Here is a 24846-nt window from a genome sequence, read left to right on the forward strand (position 1 = left end):
TGTATTACATGTTTAAACAGCCATTTTTCCTTCGGCTTCAGTTTTGCACACGACACCTACTTGTTGTTGTCGCTTTCACCCTAGAAGCGGTGATGTGATTTATTTGAGAATAATATGTTATTACTATGCTATCAGCTTTGCTTGGTACACTTGGTACAACTGTCTGCACACTGAGAGCTGCACACTCTAAGAATAACCTAACACAAGGTTGCTGGGAGGCCTGATCCTCGCACCACATTAGACATAACACAAATAATGTTGATGCCAACATTTTGGGCTCTACGCGGGTTTAAGATAGAGTTACAGGGAATGAACGTAGACACTTGGTGCTGCGCATGAAGAGAGCTGGTAGCTGTTGATGTGATCTACTCCTACTGACATTTAGAGGTATGGGTCCGCCCTGCTAAAGCCCGAATGAGACCTTCTTAGATATAAAATAATATGCTAAATAGGGTGCGCGAAATATAGGTGATATAGATTTCTATAGATTTTGCATTGTAACATGCTATCACCTTTTGCTTACTATTAATTAGTGACTATGCTGCTAACTCTGATTTTTATAATCTGCATTTTGGTATTTTACAAGATACTGCGTTTGAGAACCTTGCATTGAATAATAAATATTTCAAACTTGCACGTGTGTTCTTTGACTCTCAGTTTTGGTTTGAAATGATTATATAACGAAAGAGTGTTCATGTGTTCCACGATTCCTGAGGTATTCTAAAGATCATGTTCTGGTTTGTCTAAGACATGGATCATTTCATAATGATCCATGAGACACTGTAGCTAGCTAGGTAAGGGGATTTCTGATACTGAGGCGAGTTTTGGATCATCCTAACTCGCTGAGGTTCTAGATCTCTATGCACAGTTCTGTGGGAGAACGGAAACCCTGCTACAATGTAAGAACATAATCTAACTGTGATACATTTTAATAAAATGGTTAATGAAGCTCTCCCTTGGGATGAAATAAAAGACTTAAACGATATTGCTATCCTATGGTAATTCAAATTATAGATGACGTTTGGTGCTGCGTTGGTCCTTAGTCCCTAACAAGTAAGAAGACAAGAATTTATATTATATACAGGTTAAAGCAAACAACTCAAGAAGGAGAATAAGGTATCAGGAATACAGTATAAATGACTCATGGACTCCCTGCAACCATACTGAGGCCTTAGACACTTGACCATCTATTGAATTTAGGTCATTTGATTCCTCTTTACAATTATGATATTATCTTTGATTACTTGCTGAGCAGATTTGTACTAATGGCAACCATGCTTAAAGATTGTGTAACAAACATGTCATGTGACATTGTAATCAAAAACAATAAAGAGCAATTGATTACATAAGGAGAGTCATTGTCCCTCATACCTCAGACTCACATACCCTTTAAAAAATCTTAAACGGTTAGATACAACAACACTGTTGAAGCAGACCGTGAACTTAATTGACAGAAGAGGATAAATATGGAAATTAACACAGAAACACACTTTTTTTCACTCTTATGCCCAACTGAGATCGTTCCCCAATTGTTGGCAATAAATGGTTGAGCGTGGGATACCACTTTGAGTCGTGGAAGAATTATCAGGTTTGAAGGATAAAGAAAAGAACCAGGATTTTACTAATGTGACTGGTGACATTAATTATGACAAGGAATGTAGCTTTTTAAATTTAGGAAATCTATTCATTAATGATCAATGGCTCAAATATCTGTTTGGTCCAAATGTTTATGTGATGGAAAGTGCAAATAAACCAATGAAAATGTCTCTAAGCAGGAGAACTGGATTCAGATGGTAACCCAGGTAGAATTTTTCAGTCAGCGTCAATAATGACTAAATTACATGGCAGGATTTACTCTCTGATACTGCTAACATACAAATTACATTAAATCATCATCTGAAAACAAATAAGATTTACTAAAACTAAGAGGAAAACTTAGGTGACACATTGGTGGACACAGATCTGCCAGGATTTCAAGTGCTGCAGTGAGGAAACATGTGGCTCTCTCCGACAATGGATGGCATTTTCATATAGAGAATTAGGCTCCTGTGAATGGCTTCAGACCTTCACTCAAATAATGACAAAAAAGAAATGTAAGCACTGCCAGTGCTAAAGAAACTCACTGAAGAAGTAGGAAGGGGCACACATTTTTCTCATTGACAAGGGCACTTAAATCACTATACCGAATTTGGTTCACACAAAGGAAGAACTTCTGCAAACAATATAAGCTATTCCAAAGCTAAACGCCTACATTCCCAAGGCAGGTTGCTAAAGGTCTGTGTATATCATGTGTTTCCGAACTGAGGTGTATGTGCGCATTAGTGCCACCTAGAGGAAACAGTTAGATTTCTTCCCCTGTAGACATATAGAAACAGGTCTCATATCTTTCTTTGGTGACCTCAGCTGATGGGGATGGCAGTTATGTCACAATACTGATTTTGTTGGATCTTCTTGCCACCTTTTGATATCTTTGGTCAAACTATCATCCAGAGGCATTTTTTAGGTGGCAGTTATTCCTGACCTGGCCTATCACTGGATCACTGCCTACATAACCAGAAGGATGCATAGCATTTCACAGCATCAATTTACCACCTCACCAATGCAATTACCTGAAGAGTACTGAAAAACCTTTCCCCTTCTCCTGCATCATATCTTCTCTTCACCACACTCTAAACTCATCCATCCCCATATTTCAGACTGATGATATCCGGGTCCTCCTCACTTTGGTGTGATCTTATCTTGGAGACAATGAATATTGAAGCTCACATGCAAGTCATAAGTAGTTAAATGGACAGCATCTGATAAGATGGAGGTCACAGTAGTTGGTAAAAACACTTCTCTTAAATGTTTTTGGGCTTATATACTTGCTGGGTATTAGCTTCTTGGGTGATGAATTATGGTTTTAAGTTTGATGTTCCACTAGTTAGTGAGGTAAAAGCAACATCAGCGGTGTGTTTAGTTCAGATAACAATCTGGAAATAAATTATTTGATGCTTGAACAAGAATGCTAGAATGGCAGCAGTTTTGTCTCCATTAGGGTCCAGGATTGATTGCACTAAAGCAAACTCTCTCAGTCTTTGTGGATAACGTATATATCTGCTCCAGTTAATTCAGGATGCAACTGCCTATCTGGCCATAAGCATTTAAAAATTCCACTGTGTTTCCATATTATTTACAGAGCTTCCACTGGCCCCACATAGAATTTAACATGGTTATTGCGTTTTGGCACACCAATTAATAATTTGGCTCTTTTATGTACAGCTTTAGGAAGATTAAGATGGTCTATAATCAATCCTGTGGCATCTTGTAATACCCCAAAACGGGAAATAACCTTTACAACACACTACCATTACAATGCAGTCATTACAACTCAACACCCCTTACAACGCAAGCCATTACAATGCAACCATTATCACGCATGACACTACAACGCATACAATTACAACTCATGTCATTACAACACATTCATTACAATGCATACCATTATAACGCATACCATTACAACGCATTGTACCCTTACATTATCCAACACTTACCCTACTGTTGCAGCCCCTGGTGTTCGAATAGTAAATTTTACCCCTACACTATCCAACACTTACCCTACTGTTGCACCCGCTGGAGTTAGAATAGTAATTTTAACCCCTACACTATCCAACACTTACTCTACTGTTGCACCCCCTGGAGTTAGAATAGTAATTTTTACCCCTACACTATCCAAAACTTAATCTACTGTTTCACCCCCCTGGAGTTAGAATAGTAATTTTTACCCCTACACTATCCAATACTTACCACACATGCAATGTAATGGTATGCGTTGTAGTGGTATGCGTTGTAAAGGTAGTATGCATTGTAATGGAATGCGTTGTAAAGGTAGTTTTTAAAAATGTGTTGTAATGGCATGTGTTGTAATGGAATGCATTGTAATGGATGTTGCGTTGTAAAAAATGTGTTGTAAAGGTATGCGTTGTAAAAGTATGCGCTGTAACGTCATACATTCCCCAAAAACTAATATATTAGCAATTTTCTGCTTCAGCTCTCGCTAACTAGCAAAGAAAATAGCTGCCAGTGGTTCTAAGGTTGAAAAGCAACAGTGGAAAGCTTTCTAAGCTGTTACCATCCCATCAAATTCCAAATCCTGTCATGATGTCTTTTATGGGAGTCACAAGTTTGGGCCACAAATGTACTTCTTCATTATAGGCGAATACTGATTCCATTTAAACTCTTTAATCCATGAATGTATGTCACCAAATACTTTCATTTATTCATGATAATTTGTTATTGTCAACTGTCCTGCTATTCAAATAATTCCATTGTGATATAAATCAAAGGATTGATGAGTGTTTCCATGCATCATGCAGCCGATGGTGATTGTACAGGAGATTAACACTGAATTATTATGGGCACTGTTGAGCATACAAATTGCACACTAAAATGGTGTAAAGGGCGAATAAGGACAATATAAGGTAGTGCATAATTAGAACTTTCTTTCATTATTCTCTGTCTCCTGTTAGTGGCTTGAAGCCTGGGATGGAAAGGATTCAAAATCAAGGGTAACACCTGAAAGTGGTACATGTGTGTTTCTTGGCCACTTAACTATACTACAGTTTAAGCCCATGGTAGGCCTGCCAAATGAAAGCGCATATTTCTCACAAATTGGATGCACTATAATCCATCAAATAAATATTCCATGACTATTGAGGTGCATTGTAAAGTCCTTTATTCTCCCCGTACAAAACTCTCTGAGGTCTTAAGTAACTTAATAAAACACAGATTGTTATTTAAAGGGCCTTGTTGCTACTCTGACTTTAAATACCTGAGCATAAATCCTGTATGAATCTCCTTCTATTGCTTTTATCCTCATACAGCTATATCTCTGATATTTGTATTACATAATGTTAAATACATGTCAAATTATTGGAAGAGTTGATTAAAAGAGAAGAAGTGAAATTATAAGCAAGCTAAATTGTAGAAGCGAAATGGCAAGCATGCTGGCACAAGTGTACATGCTTTTAGTTACTTGTCTTACAATTAAACAAAGGGCTTTAGAAATAAATGAAGTCCTTAATGTAAATAGCAATGATTGCTGACAAAGACTCCTGCTAAAACTATAAAAATGCAGAAAACAGAGAAAAGCTAGCCGAACAATTTGCCAAGCACAGGCAAAAAAAGTGAATTTAGACGAAATATACTCACCATATTAGTTACCTGGACATAATAATAGACATTTGATTACATAAAGAATTAGAGATCTATATAATATATTACAGTGATGAGAAGCATGCTTTAAAAGCATCAAAAAATACTGATCATATTTTTACTGCAAGCATATGTTTTTACAGTCTACCAAGACAACAATTACTGAATACAACAGGCATTTAATTAAGGAATTGCTCAAGTTGTACTGGATGTATGGAGCACAAAGCCGTACAGTGTAATGACACTGACTCTACACTAAATAATTCCACCATGCAAAGGTTTATATTATTAGGTGTTCCAACTGTGGCCCAATCAGGGCTGCTTTCATACCATATTTTCAGTGTACAAGTGACTATTAATGATCCTCATTTAAGATTGTGTATGTAAATGTATCGTATGTGTATATCATGAAAACATGGATCATCTCTTAACTCTTGTTGACCAACCTTGGACACCAATGCCTTGTTTCAAGAATTTCAATTGGGAAAAGGCACAGATTTCTACCTTCTCATCATCTCATAACTTCACTATGGTAAAACCTCTAACACAGTATTAGTGGGTTGTTAAAAAATGCAGGTTGAAATTTGAAAGGAACATATAATATGATATAAATACTTAGGTCTAAATAGGATTTAGTGCCATAATCTTGGTGCATGGGAAAAATGGGCCAGCAAGGGGGTTTGTTTGAAATTCTTTAGGCAACATCAATGCTTGTGCCTAAATATCAGACACACAGCAAAAGAAATGCAGGTATCAAAGTTGGATATGGCTTCAGTGGCAGCTGGTGGAGAGTCACGACTTGTGAAAAAAGAAACAAAGCAACGAAGTTTACGACGTCGGCAGCAACAGCGCATCTGTTTGAATACAGCTGCATTTCTTCTGCTGTGTGTCTGATATTTAGGCACAAGCATTGCTGTTGCCTTGAAACTCCTGACCTGATAACTGGCAGAGTTTCCCTGTTGTTTCAATTCACTTCAACAAGCATCACTGACCCTCTTTGGAAGTGTATGTTGCTTTACTTCAATTTAATTTTCTCTAGGGTCATCAATTATAATGAATAAAGCCTATGTCCTGATGATGAAACTACCTCCTAAAGACCGAAACGTCGACTACCAAGTCTAACTCTGTTCACTATTTATCAGTCATCATTGATTTTCTTTTATTTATTTGAAATCATTATGTTACTATTTATCAGCAGTTTAGACTCATTTTGTGATGTAATATTGGAGCATATAAGACACTCCTTTTATGTCTCAAATGCATTTCTCTGTACCCTATTTTTATCATTGACTGAATTCATCTATTACAAAGAAAATAAGAATCTTTTGACTCAACAACCTGGTTATTGTATTTTTTCATTTCATTGTGTTAGTGTGGTAACATTATTGATCTGTATTAGAGAAATCATATCCAGCCACTAACCAGCAGTAGTGTGGGTACCCAATCAACCTGAGTCCCTTATATGCTGACACTGAGAATTTCAAACAAAACCCCTTGCTGGCCCATTTTTCCAATGTACTATTTGCCCAAGCCCGCAAGGGTATATTGGGTTGCTCATATTGGGTTGTTCATAGATTTTTATATGGATTTTGCCTTTGCATTACAGGCTCAACAGTATTCGAATTAATCAACTCCTGACACATAAGAAGCACCCAAGGCAAATCTACAAAAACACATAGCCAAACTATGGAACTCATCAAAAAACAAAATGAGTTGGTGAGTTTATGCTTCTTAACAAATGTGGCTTTCACTATTGTGGCCTCCAATTCAGTATGCTATCCACACGTTGAACCCCACTCATCAACAGAATGGTTACAGTGAATATTATATGGGATGATTTTAATGTTTCTAAACAGTTTGACAGGAGAATGTTGATGTCCACATATATGGAGTGAGGTGGGGTTATGAACCCAGGGCCAGAGCCTTTGGGTTACAAACATGCAGGATATGGTTGTAAAGTGAGTCTTTCCAAGCAAGTTCACCTAAACACAGATATGGCAAAAGCAAGAACAGTAGCTGAATTGAAAACTGAGGTACTGATGGTGTAACAGTGACAGTATAAAAGCACATATACATCAAGCCGATAGCAAGAAAATCTACCTTGTCTATTGGTAAAATTCAAATCTGATGCAGTCACAAATTTAATATTAAACCTATTTTATGAGGTGCGTAAGCAAAACACTTGAACATGATTATGTAAAGTTAAACAGCAAGATGTCGTCAGAGATGAATCTTAGATAGAGAAGTTTCATTAATTCTTTAGTCTTCTGTATTACAAATTATAGGAACAAGCAACAGATCAAGACAGAAATCCTAATTATCAAAACAGTTGTATAGCTTTTAACTTACACAAAAGATTTATGTCATTTGCAGCTTATATTCCAAACCTGTGAAGATAGTTTTTGTTAAATGCCTTTTTGCTTTCAAAATGATTTTAGGCAGCTTTTTACCTTGTCCTTAATTTACCCAAATACCATAATTGAAATATTGCCTTAAAGAAATGGTTTGCCCTAAATATTAGTTATAAAAATGTTGCTCCATTGGTGTTAGTGATAAATTCCATACACTTAATGGGATAACAGTTTTGAAAATAATAATTAGAACACTATATTTCTGTCATATAACATTTTTGCTAACAATATTTTGACCGAAAAATCTAAATCTGGAAGAAATGTGAATTACCTATGACCATGACATGCAAAGGTACTCCATGACTGACAATTGAACAAATAATTTTCTCAATGAATCTGAGAAGAAATTACACATCTATCCCAAATAAGTCTTAATTTTGACCCTGCAGATAGTGATTGCATGCTATTGTGGAGTGGGGTGGCTCACTGGTTAGAGGCAGCAGACCCGGAAGCAGAGGACGGCCCGGGACCAGGGTTCAATCCCTGACGCGGCAGCGTCGTGAACCAGGGTCAGCGGACTCGATAATTCTTGCCTCGGTGCCTACTCTAACCAGGGATCACACTCGGCACCTCTGGGCATTAGCTTGCCTCATCTCCACAACGGCCCCCCACAAACGCCGGGGATGCCTGGTTTCACCTTGGAGATACCCAGGATGGAACATCTCACAGGGAAAGCCAGGATGGGTTCCCCAGCGGTCTATAGCGCCAGGACGCCTCCGGGTAGCAGTGTGCTTTACAAGACACACACATTTACATTGTAGAACTTGATGAAACGTGTATAATACATATTACTGTCGGAAAAATTGGGGTACAAACCTCAGTGTTAATAAGTGCAGCACGGTCTATTTTGGACCTCCTACACTGCAGGGAATCATGTTAGAGCATGGGTACTGCCAAACATTTTCCAAAGGGCCACAAAGTTTGGTCTGTAATTGTGGCCGAGGGCCGCATCAATGCCAGCAGGGTGGCGATCGGGAAAAAGGCGAAGGGGGAGTAATATGGGAAGCATAAACATCTAGTGGCTGAATTGTACAATGTTAAACCAGAAAACCTGGTATGAATACCAGCTTCCCGACTTTACCAAATTGTGTGACCCTAAACAATTGTTTTATTTCACATTCCATCCTTTTTCCTTTATATCAAATATAAGAGAACCTCAAAATAATTCTCCTTTGTTTGATTTAATAAATCATAATGTTGTTCATGTATAATAGGAACCTTGACCAACTTAACAGTGTACATAACAGCTGAAAAATGCTAGTGAACTGCTAGTTTACTACTGGCATTGTTGTCAGGGTGAGGGGAAGCATGAATGTATTTAAGGGCCTATGTATCATTTAAAATTGCACTCGCAAATGCCAAAATTCGCCGAATTTCAGCGTTTGCGATCGCAATTTAGCTAAGTGGGATGTATGAATGGAAAACAACCTCGCAAAATAAGGAATTGCAAATTTGTGATTCCCTATTTTGCGATTGCATTTAAGGAATCACAAACTGCGATTCATTAAATGCAATGTAAGAGGCCCAGAAAAAGTGCAATTTGGCCATAAGGAATCGCAAATTACCACCAACTTCAAGTTGGTGGTAATTTGCTATTTCTTTGAAAAATGCACTTTTTTGCATTTTCAAAGTGCCATGTGGAGCATATACATGCCCTTAAGGCATGGATGTGTGCCACATGTGCACGCATGCACATTTCAGGGATGCAACAGGGTGTCCTTTTGACACCCCGGCACCCTTGAAATTGCATTCTCAATTTGCGATTTTCTAATTGAGAATCCCAAATTGAGAATGTCTTCCAATGGTCCTATAGGCCCATAGGAATGAATGGGGAGGTATTCCTTAACTGCGAATTACAATTTGCAATTCACAATTAAGGAATATGTAGGATTCGCAAAATGATTTGCAAATCCTATATACCTAGCGTTTTGCAATTCTCAAATAGCGATTCGCAAAAAATCGCTTTTTGAGAATCGCAAAACCAAAGTTTCATACATATGGCACTAAATTCTTAGTTGAAAACTATCGTTTAAAAAACAAACTTCTCAATGCATTGATATAATCTGATATGCTAAGGTGAAATGGTTCTGCATGTTAATGAAATACACTTTTTGAATTTTGAAAAAACCTTATCATATTTTTACACTTTTCCTGCAAGATGCCTTTGAAAATGAAGGTGTTCCTAAAGTTAAGTTGTGCAGGGAAACTTAGTTACTTCCTTTCTTTAGCTTCAATTCACCTTTAAATAAAGGCTTGCATTTATATTTAACATCTTTTGAGTGTTAGTGCTGAATCGAGCGAATGTCCACGGGCTGTACTTTGATCACTGTGTTAGAGGTTGATTTACAAATAAGCGCTAAGTGGAGGGAACGAACATTGACAAAATACTACATGGACTTATGTGATTTTTTTTCACCAATTAAACGTTTTGAAAAGTAAATAGGAAAAAAGATTTTCTAAGAAACATACGGTACATATAGAGCTTATAACAATGTAAATCCCTCACCAGCTTACTTTAGTGACTGTATCCTTGTGAAGTTGCTTTTGTCTCATTTCTGCCATCTCATAATGCTTTGAGGGTATTGGTGTACAAGCGTGTTAATGTAACACTTAACACCAACTGCATTGTTTGCAGAACATGTTGACTATGTCATCTGTTTCACTGTAAGCAAAAGACAGCTCACCCGATACTCATGCTGGCAACAGCCTTTGTAAAAGTGGGCTGGGATAAAAACTGACAAGTAATATGCTTTTGGTTACTGATTAGAACCGATTGGATATTTCATTGTGTTGGTAAGGCACAAAGAAGGTAGAAGAAATTTTAGGAGTGACTATTTTAGAACGTAGGACTATATACTAAAAAATACATGATCAATTGATGTGCGTTAATTTACTCCCCCTGCAATTTTTGGTAATTCTTCACTTCCTAATAAGTTTTATTAGTGTACAAAGGGCTCTAAAATAAACCTGGGCTTTGGTATTATTACAGCATCCACATTTTTGCATTCACATTTGCATTGGTATTTGTATGTATGTTGATCTGTGTGAATTATTGTATGTATGTCCATGCTTGTACATATATATATATATATATATGTCCATGTTTGTATATATATATATATATATATATATATATATATATATATATATATATATATATATGTATGTATGTATGTATGTATGTATGTATGTATGTATGTATGTATGTATGTATGTATGTATATATATATATATATATATATATATATATATATATATATATATATATATATATATATATATATATATATATATATATATATATATATATATATATATATATATATATATATATATATATATAAACATGTGTGTGAGAAAATGCCACCCTTTGCGTGGCCACCCCAATTTTTGTGGACTCATGCAAAACATTTTTTAACTCTGGTCATAGGGATACTGGTGCCCAGTCCTCTTGTGTGTGCTCTGCCCCCTTAAACATAGTAAAATGGGCTAATCCCCAATTGGCATATTTAACTCTTCAGTAAGGCCATACCTTTTGGTGTAACAAAATACACCAATGGCTCAGAATGTTAAAGGCTTCAGAAACCTATTGTGCTAGTCATTTGACTTACGAGGACAAAATGGCTTCAGAACTACCTGTGTAGCCTGACTCCAGCAGCTTTCAAATCTGAAGACAGACCTGACAACATAAACCATTCGGCAGGAGGAAAATCTGGCATTAAAATATTTGGTAAGCCACCCCTTAAGGAGCCCTTGCAGCCAACATCAGAGAGGGACTGGTATTTAAAAGTGGAACTTACACAAAGTTAATGTGTGCATGTTCCTACAGTGATCCAGCATCTAACAGCTATTTTCACTGTTAGGGATGTAGCTGTTTCTTTGAAGAAAAACTTAAAGTATTTTAAATATGTTAATTCTGTATACTGGGTTTGGACAAGACTACAGAGGTGGTTCAACCATTGTTTTTGATATTTATTAAAAAAATTGGTGGTGAAGCTAGATTTTTGGTAAATATATAGGAAATTGAACTTTTAAAATGTTATACATTCCCTGTCTGAAACATCTGTAGGCTAATTAGCATTGGTCTGTCTACAGCTGACCTATCAATGCTGTTTTGATGAGGTGTGAAATACTGGTCTCTGAGCAGAGACAATGGCTTGGGCATGGCAGGGTGGCTCAGTGGGGAAACGGAGTTGGGGGTGGAGAATAATGTGACTCTCTTGATACCTTTATGCCTATTGGTAAGAGAGTAGCAGGATTCAACCGCAACCACTGGCTACTGAAACCTACAAAGATGGCACCTCACCCACATTTCAGAAGAACACTTTCCTGGGCTGCAGAAGAACAGAAAAGGACTGGACCAGTAGTTTGAAGCCTGTGTGGAGAGCTGAAGGGCTAAACTTGCTCCCATGTGTAACCAGGACTGAGAAGTGGACTCAAAGGGTTGGTTAATATTCTGTGTGGCTACACAGAGAAAACAAACCACAAAATGCTTTTTCCTGAAGGGATCAGTGAAACCATTTCAACTAGAACTGGACTGGACTAAGCTTCTGGCCTCTGCTGAAGTATATTCTAGCCTCTACGTATTGTTCCTGAGGTCTTGGGAGTTTAAGAGGCCCTACCCAAGAAAGTCGGAAAAGTTGGAAGCTTCAGCGAAACGTCACAGCAAAGGTGCCCGATTTCAGAAGCACTTTGTCAGATGCGGTTTCAGGCTTGCCCTACTGGAACATTTTGAGCTCCAAAACAGACTAAGGGCCTGATTTATACATTGATAGCAAGCCTACCTCCATCACAACGGAGTATGTTTACTGCCAATATAATCGTCCACATTTATATGCAGGACAATATAAGGTGGTAATGGCATAGACTATTCCGCCTCTGCCTTGACCAAACTTTTCAGATGGCCCAAAGATGTAAGGGCAATCAGAGATACAGCATCTGTCCACCTGCCCAATTTGGATGGGCAGACATATAGGCATTTTTTTACTGCTCATCACTGCCAGGAAAACCCTGGTAGTAATAGGCATTTAGAAGCTGAAAATGCCTCCTTCGACATGGGAGGTGACTCGGATGGCGAGGGGGGCATTGTTTTTTTCCCTCAAAAACACAATTTGAGATTTTGTTGTGGAAAATAAACAAAGTTTATTGATTTTACCCTATGACTTAGTCATGTTTGATTGAGGCATACAGCAAAGTTCCAATACGTTTATAGACACTGCCTTGACAACGATTACTGTGAATCATAAAAATGTCAATCAGGAGATGGACATTTCTAAATTTTGCAGGCGAGTATTCCGTCGAGGTGATTAAGTTATTTACTGCATTGTCCTGATGGAATGCAATCCGTTTGCCCAAAAATAAATCATCCCATGGTCCTTTTTCATGATTACAATTATTTCAAAGCTTCAATAGACACTGTATGGAATTTAATCGGTGTAAACATTTCAGTGTTCAAGCTGTATCTCTCAAAGCCTACATTCACTGAAAAGGCTTTTAACGTCAATTTGTAACATATAAGGATTCAGTAGCGGTCGGTGGTGGGAGTGCTGCCAGCTGATGATGTGGGGCGGGGGAGGGGCAGGTTGGGTTTAGTAAACTATGGAATAAGGGCAAATGCAGGTAAGTAAACATATAAATAAATAAAAAGAATTTTGTTGCGCGCACTGCGTCGAATTTGGTGATGCAGTTCACGCAATGATATTCTACCCCCCAGCCTGCCCCTTCCTCGCCCCACATCACTGCCTAGCAGCACTCCCACCCCTGACCGCTACTGGAAGGATTACATTAGTAAATGCTATTAATGGTGGTATTCTAAGAAATATATTTTAATTCCTCCGTCGATTGTCATGGTCAGATGTTGAGCATATAGATTAAGATGCTCAATGCAGAGGTACTTTGCAAAGTCGGACTTTTTATAAAAAAGCTAATGTTACAGTTCTCATTGTTTTAAGGAATGTGTGGCAAATTACTTCTAGTGATCTTTCTGGAAAACAATAACATAAACTACCCTAATGTTCTGGTTCACCCTTTTCCCCATATCTCTCGAATTGTCATTCTTATAGTGTTTTTAAAAAAAGCAGATATAAGGGCACAGCAATAAATCTATGGAGACCATGATACAAATGTTAAATATTTCAAACTACATTTCTTCTCCCCCAACTCTTTGGCACTGGAATAATGGTTACTGTATAGAAACCATAGCACATTTTCATGGACAGTTCTAAATGACACAACTCTAGTTACTTTTGATGTTGGCGAGCTTCGCACATGTTCCAGTAATTATTAGAAGATAGCATCCTACAGGGTTTTTTTTCGCATTACAAAATAATATGGACAAATTAAATTTTTCAATTTACAGTAATGAGTTCAGAGACAAATGGAGATGCTTAATCTATGGCAGATGAAACTGAAATGTGTCACATCACAAAATGTGCTCTAAATGAAGAACATCAAACACTGACCAAGACATATAATTTCATAGAAGTTATTTGTAAGCATGTGTTGATTCAAATTATGGCTTGCGCTCCTTAGCAGATAACAATTGTGGCAAATAAAAGCAAGGGAGTACTTGAATTTTTCTAGTGGTGATCTTCAATTTGCTTAATATGAGGGAGGAAAGAATATGTACAAAAGACGGCTATTTCAGCTAGGCGATGGCTTATGCCAAGAAAAGAATGTGCATTCAGAGCAGTCCCAACGTGCTGCCTAATGAGTAGCAATTAATCCATTTTATTGTATTTCTGAATGCTGAAGTCTCCATTCACATCAAAGGGATTTTGTTCAATGCTTTCATCGCTGTTCATTGAAAACTACAGAGCTATATTAGGCATTCTATAATTGTCAACAATATCTTTTTTCAGTTCTCCAACGTGGAAGGTAGCATAAAAGATTTCCAAACAGGGAACATCCATCATCTGTTGGCATTTATAATACAGTATTTAACCTGACTAGTTACTCATACGACTCAAATTTTAAAATCGTGATCATATTTGTTTCCAGAAAATGCAACAAAATGGAACCAAGTAAACAAGTATGCATCATATTACAATATGAATCTTTTTGTCATGAACAGTGCTACTAAGGTCAGCTGAGACGACTGGAAAAGTGGAGGGTTGGAATGGAGGGGAGGGAAGGAACGAAGCAGTCCGATTTTGGTCTATCTTTCTTTGGGTGAAGAAGTTACATTCATGCACGAATAGAGGGAGGTTATAATGATTGATCTACTGTTCTGAGGGCTGTGTCTGTGCAAAAGTAGTAAGAACAAAATGATTGCAGCTTTCATTGTATTGTGGATGTTCTATTTTCTCTGCACCGTTGGTTAAACAAGCGGAGTTGTTTAATTAATTTTGGATTTTGCTTATTATCCCTAACTGCTCAGCCAAGTGAAGCTAAAAAGCCAGCCACCAACAGCCAATCCACATGTGCCAGCATGCTGTCAAATGCATATAAAGTAACAAATTTGTTAAAAGATAGGGCTCGTACTAAGACAATATGTTTGTTATTGCATTAGAGCTCCGAAAGTGTGGCGTGGTTCTTCATAATCTGACGCTTCACTGTCTTTAAAAGCTATGAAAATGTAAACATGTCTTCTTGAATCAAGATAGTTCTTGCAAATTGTTAACAAAGAATGGTCATGAGGAGTAATCTTTATTCTTTGGCACTATAGATTGTTATCATATGTAAATACTCCCATGGTGGCAAAATAAATTACTTATGTGACAATTAAAAAAAAAACCTGCTTTACTTCAGCTCCGATAATATATTTACTAGTCAACTGACAATATAAATACAATGAAATATTGAAGGTGTGTCGCTGTGTTAATTTCGGTCTGTCTTAAAGTTTCTTAAGCTTCAGAAATCATTATTTAAAATAAAATAATTGTTAAAGGGTGATTAATGGTAATTCAAATGGTAACTACTAGTGTAACTGACTTTTAAGTTTTAGCTCTGAAAAATGCACACATTGCAGCAAATCAAAACAAGTTTTGCAAATAAAGTACACTTGTCCCTTGTTTGTGCTCATGGATTTAAATAACTGTAGCAACTGAATAGTTCACAAGACTGGGTCGCTTGAATTAGGCATAGAGTTAATGATTTAGTATGGATGCTAGCAAAGGTTTCAGAGTTTAAGAACACAGACGTGAGACATGCAGGAAATGTAGGTTACAAGAACCAGAGCACAAGGCATTTGCCAATCACCATGGAAAACAGGAAGTGAAATGCATAGCAACAACAAGCCCAAAAGCAGAAAAGCGCATACCTTCAGCTTGGAATGAAAATCACGAGATTTCCTTCTGGCAAGAACCTGAATGTGACTAGACACCTGCAGGGTAGGGAAAGGGAGGAAAACAAAGGAGAAGCCTGTAACCATGGAGATGAAAAGCCCTCTACATCTGGGCAAGCCAAACGTACCTTAATGGCGGCTTGAATTTCTCGAACTTTCTTTCTTGCTAACACCTGTATGTGACTAGACACCTACATTGTTCAAAGTTATAAAAAACAAAAGGAAAAACAAAAGGGAAATCACATTTTAAACATTTACGTCAAAATATGTTTTTGGGAGGTTACTTTCATTCATCATTACACTATCGTCTTGGGGACAACACATTCCCAGAAGACTCTAAATTAAGGCTAACGTTTCTGTGCTGACTAGCTCAATAAAATCAGTCTGCTGTATTTCTAGATAAATGTATTAAAGTGTGAAATAAATTAAAAGATAGTATAAAAGTATACAAATATGTTAGACAAATAAATATATTTGAACGCACCAGCTTTATCATTATTAGTGAGACATTATTGGCCTCTATTAATGTTTTGGAAAACAAATTAATTTGGGTAATGTCAGATGGTATGATTACTTGTTAATGACACTAAATATCAGTGACGCAACTCACTACTGTAAGTTATGCAACAATGTATGTTATTCTATTGAGGAAAACGGAAACACCAAAGCAGAACACTTCCAGAGTGCTTAGTGGGAAATTAGTATTTTGCCATATTTCATACGAGTGGCAGAACTTACTTTTCTGTGCAATTAAATTACATTAATTATCAAATATAAATCTTCAGTTCAACACACATTGGTCAACATGCATAGCAATGTGGGGCGAAATACATTAGATTAAACCTTGCGCTTTTCATTGCACATCACCCTATGCACTATCCAAATATTATTACCCAAATATGTGATCAGAGACCCCTACATTGGCTATCTTTATTTTCAGTGCTTTTTATTAGTAACCACAACAAGACACAGGAGAAATATGGCGTGTATCATGAGTAACAAGATAGTGCCAAGAATGTGTGTTACACTCTAGATTAATCAAATCGTGATAAACTTAGCTGGGAGCATAGTTTGCTCATCTGCCCCTACTGTTTTTCATGTTTCTTTTTAACAATGGCTTACCAGTAAGAAAAATGAGTGGCTATCCTTTCTGTACTGCTAGGGACAACAATAGTATAGTCGAGGATGCCTTAAAACCGTCTTTTCCTTTTATCCACAGCATATAACGTGTTTTTCTAGAAGCTAAAATAGGAAAGCAGCATCATTGCCTCTAATTGCCATCTTTCGGAAATCTTAAAGTTGGAATTGACGCCCATATCACAAAAAGCATTTATGAGTGTGTTCTCCTTAGCTATAGTTATACTAAACTACACACTTATGATCCAATTGTTAACTTCTCTGCATGTTTTGAAAGATTATCATATCCCCAACAAAATGGCTATGTTTCAACGAAAGCCTTTCAGCATACCCTGCAAGGTGAACTTTTTGTGGACGGTAAAATTTGACTTTTCCTTCCTCTTAAACAAGTAGAAGAGAATTTCAAATTAGCACACATACTTTACCACCAAACATGACTGCATCCCCGCTGGACTATCAGCCTTGTGTCATTATGACTTGAACCACAGTGGCGTATTTGCAAGGCAGATATTTAGCCCAAAGGCCAAAGTTTGTGCGCCTAATTCAACAGTGATGATATTACACATGTTCTTCAATTGATGATTTCTCTTTACACTATCAGTCATAATAATGTTAAAAATATCTTAATGTAATGTGTTACGTAGTTTGTAAAAGCCAATGATGTCAGATATAAGCCTGGGTACCCTCCACAGCATACCATGTAACTTTCGATTATAAAACTTGTGTTACATAATATTGTGTCCCAGGAGCCACCAGTGAATTGTAGTGTCAGTACAATGTGCAATGTTCCCTAATGAGAGCCGACAATAATGCATGGTCGAGGTCGACTGGCAGTAAAGAGCTGGTTTTTCGTGTGGCTCAGGCTCAGTATCATGTAGACCACTTTTAAAAGATGTTAGCTTCTTGCTGCTACTCATAATGTCTTTACCCCAAAAACATATTGCAGGTGGAAAGGATGGCACACACTCTTTTTTGTTCTTACAGCCAATATTTAAGCCATAGCTACCACAAGCACATTACATTTTTCACCTCATTGTGGTGGACACCTAACGAGGGAGACGACTTAACTGAGAATACAATTTCTGAACGGAGAGGGTTACTTTAAACACTGCTTGCAAGCATTCGTTGTCTTTAGATTTTTTTCTCGCTCCCATTTTAGCTTACATATTACCTCTCCAATCTTCCCTATCTACTCTTCCTGTCACATTTCGCTCAAGTGGATTAACAGAAATGATATGGTAAACTAAACAGCAGTCTAAAAGACTGTGAAAAGAAAAATCTTGCCGATCTGTTTTTATGTTGTTCCTTTGTTGTATGCTGTTGTTATAACAGTTATTGATTAAATAAAAGTCAACCAATTGAAATTGCAAGGAAATTATTGAAGGAGAGGAAAGTGATTTGGTAAAAAATGTCTTATGACCATTTTACAAAACACTACAGTACTTTAACACCCGTTATATATCATTTTCAGAGAACCTAATGTGCTGTGCATAGAACAGCGTTCTTAGGTTCTCCCACCTCTTCTCCCCCTCCTTCTTGGGAGACTTTATGTTTAGAGTCATGTACCCTCTGGAAATTGATGGGATAGAATAGTCTATGTGGCAAGTGACTTGGGGTTTCAAACGTTGCACATGTTCACTTGAAAGCACACAAGTGCAGCTTTGCATATAAGTCCAAACCTATACGCATTTTCTACATAAGAAAACCTTTCTCAGTGCTTCCTTAGATGAAGCCTTCAGCAGTGTGTAAAAAATCCAGAGGGACACTTTTTTATAAACGTGTGTTAACATCCCCTTTAGTTCCCCATATAAAACGAAACACCAATGCTACATCCCCTCTCAACTAACTTCTAAAAAATGTGGCAAGCCCAATTGCTCGTAGCTGCCCTCGACTGTGCTTAGCAGATTTGGTAAGGATTCGATAAGTCTCAGCAGTAAATACAAGCATATTATATTTAAATAGGTTGTTAGTCGCAGTATATATGACGAATGCCCATAAATGAAAATCCCCCAAAAGTTTTTTACTGCACCCCATATGCTGAGATCATAAAAGGAATGAACCTTGCCATGTTAATTACAACAAACTGCTTTTCGATACAATAGTATGAATAGAGTACTACTTAAATGGGTGGGATGGATGTGGTGCTTTTGACACTTCAAAACGAGAAAGGCAGTGTTGGTGACTGGGCTATCCTCTAGTACCTCGATAGGGCAGATAGAGCATTTCTTCCACGTGGAAGGGAGGTGGAGTCTCTGTATGGAACTTTCTCATGGGATGTGTTTCATGTATCCTAATAACTGGGAGGACAGGGATATTTGCAGAGGATGCATGCATGTACATGTGTTAGTAAAGTGAGAGAAAGAGGGATGGATTCCTCTTCTTTAGGTAAAGGGACATATAGTTCTTGGTACAGTTCTATACTAGATCATTCTAAGAGCAGGTGGGGAAACATTTACATATAAAATATCAGAATAATGTTCTATCTATTTAAATATCTTTACAGTACTGACTAGACCCCATTTCCTAGCACTGGTGAATTTTCAGAGTTCGGCTTTGTAGTCCATTCTTTCAAGTCACATGGAAATCGTGAAGGATTAGATCAGAAGGATTCAAGACATTTCAAAGCTACATCTCAGGACGGTTGGAGGGTTGGTGTTCCCAGATCCCCTGAATGAAAAGGGGAGGTCCCTAGGAAGAGGTTGGTCTTCAAACATAAGATTCAACTGTTTTTCCAAGTATAGATTTCGAAAGCATTAAAAAGGTAAAAGTTTAATGCAGGTTTCCAATTTCTTAATGAGACTATGGAACATTAGATTACAGGTTAATGACTATGAGCTGCAACATATACATTCATGGCTAAAACAACAGTATTATCATGGATCAATTACTCCTGGAAATTGACAGAAAACAAAATATAACATTGTCAAAAATCTGTTTCTTAATCATGCATTGGGAACAGCTTGGAATTAAAAACATATTACAAAATGTTCAAAATACTAAGATAGGTTTGGAGTGCATACAGTTAATATTAATGCAAACTGCAAGCATGGGCATGGTGGAAGCAGTAAAAGAGAAAATAAAAAATGAAGGGGCTGACAAAAGTGTGTGGTGTATTGTATTGGCGGCGTGGTGTAACAAGCAACAATTAGCACATTATCCAATATGCCAGCTGTAAAAGAGAGAGAGATGTTGAAAGTAAGCCTACAGTAAATCTGGAAAGAAACACAACACTGTGTGTTTTAGTGTTTTACAATATAGTAAAAGTAAGTACGGTGGTTTATGATAGTTGGGGGTGGGTCGTGTAATCATAGACCCATTCACATTGGAGAGGGTTGGTCTTTGTAAAGGTCCCAAACCTAGAGATGTTGAAAAAATCATCCCCAATGGATTTGGACTTGTGTTACATAAGTAATGAGGCATTTCAACAATGATTTGATATTGAATGGGTGTGGCACACATGTCCAGGTACATGTAGCTGAGAATCGATCATGCGTGTTACATTCGACACAGCGTCCTGATTTCAAGATGATAGGTTTCTCCCTGTCCTGACCATGGGCTAGATGTAGGTAGCTAAACACCGTTCGGTAACGGCCAAAAATCGGTAAATTTCCCGTTACCGAACGATCTTTAGCCCTTTGAAATGTAGGAGGCTGGATTTAAGGATTCGGTAATTTACTGATTCGTTATTGTAAGGAATCAGTAAAATACCGATTCCTTAATTTAAGAATCTGTAAATTACAGAATCCTTAAATCCTATGTAGGGAGCACTCAAGTGAATGCATTATTGCTTTAAGGATTCGTTATTTACCACCAACTACAAGTTGGTGGTAAATATTGAATACCTTTAAAATAGGAATTTTGTGCTTTATTAAAAGTGCCATGTGGCAGACATACATGCCCTTAGGGCAAGTATGTGCGCCACATGTGCACACATGCACAATTCAGGGGTGCAACAGGGTGTCAATGTGACACCCTGCCACCCTTGAATATGGTCCCCCTATTACCGATTCAGTATTTACCGAATCGGTAATAGTGAATGGCTTCCCATTCATTCCTATGGGCCTGCAGGCCCATAGGAATGAATGGGAAGGTATTCCTTATTACCGATTCGGTAAATACCGAATCGGTAATAATGAATATTACCGAATCGGTAAAATTTACCGATTTTTTACCTACATTCTATTTACCGATTCGTAAATACCGAATCGGTAAAATTCGATATTTAGGAATCGGTAAATAGAGATTACCTACATCTAGCCCCATGTGCTCTGCTCTGATGATTGGTTTTATGATGCCTTTGAGTTGGAATTTCGTACATTGAAGCTTTTCTGGGTGTGTTAAGTAAACTGGTTGAGTTAGTGCTAAACATTATCCTTATGATAGACACACCGTCACAGATGATTGTGGATAGTATTAATTCAGTTACCTTATGTATTGGCTTGAGAAATACATTTGAGAGGTTATGTAATGCTGACTTTAGGTTAGGGTTGTTAGCAGCTCCATTAGTCAGAAGAAAAAATGAAGTTTAGTTATAACAGACTCATAAGAATGACAACCATGGAGCATCAGATAAAAATGTTGTTTCTAGTTTGTATAAGGTCCCACTTGCAGTCAGTGATAGGTCATAAAGAAAGTTAGCAAGCAATTTTAGATCAGTGTATGTTCTGATAAAACCACTGGTCAAGGATGTACTGGATAGTTATGCCACACTATCAAATCTGTTCAAAGTCACCTCAGTATTTATGCATTAACACTGTTATTAGCCAGGGGAAAAATATTAGATTGTGTAACCACCCGGAAGGCCATGAAATGTCTAAAGGATATATGTGAAAGAGAAGTTTATCCTGGACAATTAATGACAGATAAAGGGTAACAGTTAGCACCAGAAGAGATTAAACTTTTTTGGGAGTGTGGAGTAAAACACTTTAGGCAAGTTACCAAGTGTAATAAAATATCTGAGTTGCTTAAATAGCTGGGGAAAGAAGAACTGAATTTGTGATCTCCGTTTCAGGGTTTGTTAGTTATATACTACATCTCCATCATTTACGCATCAGCGTAACCCCTATTAAACAGCTATGGGATTATGCGACATGTTTAAATAATTCATGCTCAATGAATGAAACAGTACAGATAGTGGGGTACCATACATAACAATAAAAATGTTCAAGGTAATTCCAGGTGTATATTAGATTTGCAGAGAATTCAAAATTCAAAAGTGGCAGACATGCCCATGTTTTAAGACAAGATAGACTGCTCGAGTAAAGCAACGACATGATGAAAAAAGAATCTGTTTCTTAAAAGAGTTTTAAGATGTTGTGAGACTGACTAATTAGTATAAGTGTACATGTCCAAATCTGTCACTGCACCGGTGTCCACTGTAAATAAGATTCATTTAGACTGGTAGAGCGAAGAATATAAATACAGTGCCGGCAAAACCTATTATCAATCATAATGAGTGTACAGAAAACATGCCAGGTAACAAGTGAAGTAGTGGCCTATGTGACGGCACTGGTGTGTGGAACTTAAGTTTAATGTCAACGTTGATGATGTATGTTACGTATTTCAGCTCACTGGCTAGTTTATGGATTGCTGGGATTTACCCTGCGTGTTAAAATGATCACTTTCTATATATCTATTTGTACTGTATGCAGTGTTTCATTGTTTAATAAGGGTTGGCTAAGTTGGGTTTTATAGCAATGTGATGTAAAACAAAGTATGAAACCCGATATGAAGTCATCATGTAATGGCTAGTGTACAACCAGCGATGCAACTACTAAAGTTTTAAAACTTAAGGGTAATAGTGGCAGATTGACAATTGGTGAACCAGCCAGGCCGCTGATGCAGAATATGTCGTCCACTGTGCTGTCCATTATATTGCATTCAGAATTCACTCTATGCTGCTCTTGCTGTTCTTAGCTGTGCTATGCTTCCCGAACTCCCTCTGAGCGATCTCTATGGATCCCAGTTTATAGACAATGACATTTTTCTCATGTTTACCCAGAATGTGAGGCATTCCAGTGCAGCAATACACTCACATAATGGCATAGTGACCATATTCAAGGAATCTGCATTGCAAAGGAGCACATACCTCTTAGATACTGAAGGGGTCTGTATTAAGTCAGTAAGACTCTAAAAATTCAGTATGATCTCCAAACCTCCCTCACTCTTTTGGCAAGCCCCATTTAGAAATCTAGCAGCTAGGAGATACAGAGTTATAGGAGTACTGATCATCTGATAAAGAGGATGGGCATGTTATTAGTGATGAAAATTGAAGATTATTACTATTCAAAAACGCAAAAAATCTGTGTAAAAAATAATATGTAGCGTGGTTTTCTAGCCAGGGTTAATTTAGCACCACAGACCAGAGGGATCAGAATGAATGTATTCAAACCTAGTGCCTTAACTGACATACTGAAAGGAATTGCTAGCGTAGCAAACTGTAAAGCCCCATGTCCCAGTGAACTTCCGGTCAAATTTCATACAACCTAGGTGGATTAGCTGGTACATGGACTACTGGAACTCTACATTAATAGTATGAGCGCTGTCCCTTAAGTCATAAAAAAATAAAAAGATTTAGGACCCTATGGACACCAGTCGCAGTATAATTCAGACACAAAAATTGGGCCAAATGTCACACCTATGAAAAGATTGCAATATGTTTCAATTCTAATCCATAATGATCAAATGCAGTTTTTCCCACAATGATCATCTCATTTACAGACTTCCTGGTTGTACAATATTATGGCATAAATAATCCTGATTTAAATGCTGTGGTGTATCTATTTGACAAAAAACTCTCATGAATGGTTGTTCCTACGTTAAGCGTAGAAAATAACTTCAGCCTAGGCAAGAATATGATACTTGTGAGGGAAGTGTCATACTGCCATGTTTTTCATCCTGAGTTTAGAAGCATTAGATGCAAAGCGCAGGCAAGCACAGACAGACAAGCATGTAATATTAGACATGCTAGACCATTGTGTTCAAATCACCTGCCTTTACATTAAAAGAACCCTGATGAACATTTTGCTGAGGGACATAAATTCCTGTCTCCAGCTACGTCACAGATATGAATGAGTGACAGTGAACAAACAATTCAAAAGTCAAGAAGAAAAGAAGCGAATGAAGACAGTTTTCACCGATGCATGGACAAGGTGATTTCACTAATCCATATTATGGCTGAAACTCATTCCAAGGGTTCAATCAATTATAATTACCAAATAAGAGGCATCATTTCTGTCTGAAAAACAATCTTGAGTGACGTATTTTTTCGTAATGCTCAACGGGACACAAAGGGACCACCCAGCTGATCCTCTCCCTCACCAGAGACCCCGACACCGCCAGAACCAGCCTCCACGAAGGGATGAAAGACGTCGCCGAGTGGATGAAGAACAGCCGCTTGAAACTGAACTCAGACAAGACGGAAGTCCTCATCCTTTGACCTTCACCCTCCGCCTGGAACGACTCCTGGTGGCCCCCTGCCCTGGGCACCGCGCCCAAGCCGACAGACCACGCACGCAACCTGGGCTTCATCCTGGACCCCTCCCTCTCCATGACCAGACAAGTCAACGCCGTCTCCTCTTCATGCTTCCACACCCTCCGCTTGCTCCGCAAGATCTTCCAATGGATCCCGATCGAAACCAGGAAGACGGTCACCCAGGCCCTCGTCACCAGCCGGCTGGACTACGGAAACACCCTCTACGCCGGAACCACAGCCAAGCTACAAAAAAGACTACAACGCATCCAGAACGCCTCCGCCCGACTCATCCTGGACATCCCTCAACGCAGCCACATCTCCGGCCACCTGAGGAACCTTCACTG

At 37.9% G+C, this 24846-nt stretch overlaps 1 protein-coding gene across 6 annotated transcripts in view; it reads right to left on the minus strand.

The window, feature by feature from the left end:
* TEAD1 (TEA domain transcription factor 1) overlaps window positions 1-24846 on the minus strand; it is a 414947-nt gene that overhangs the window by 128103 nt on the left and 261998 nt on the right. For 3 of the 6 annotated variants that reach the window (XM_086955930.1, XM_086955929.1, XM_086955928.1), the window contains 2 exons: window positions 16020-16082; window positions 15868-15930 (listed from right to left, as the gene is read on the minus strand). In XM_086955930.1, the coding sequence (XP_086812056.1) occupies window positions 15868-15930; window positions 16020-16082 (126 nt within the window). The remainder of the gene's footprint in view (window positions 1-15867; window positions 15931-16019; window positions 16083-24846) is intronic. The other 3 variants (XM_086955933.1, XM_086955932.1, XM_086955931.1) reach the window with 2 other exon arrangements.

The sequence above is a fragment of the Lissotriton vulgaris genome, chromosome 2_1, assembly GCF_964263255.1.
Source record: "Lissotriton vulgaris chromosome 2_1, aLisVul1.2, whole genome shotgun sequence".
Classification (NCBI taxonomy): domain Eukaryota; kingdom Metazoa; phylum Chordata; class Amphibia; order Caudata; family Salamandridae; genus Lissotriton; species Lissotriton vulgaris.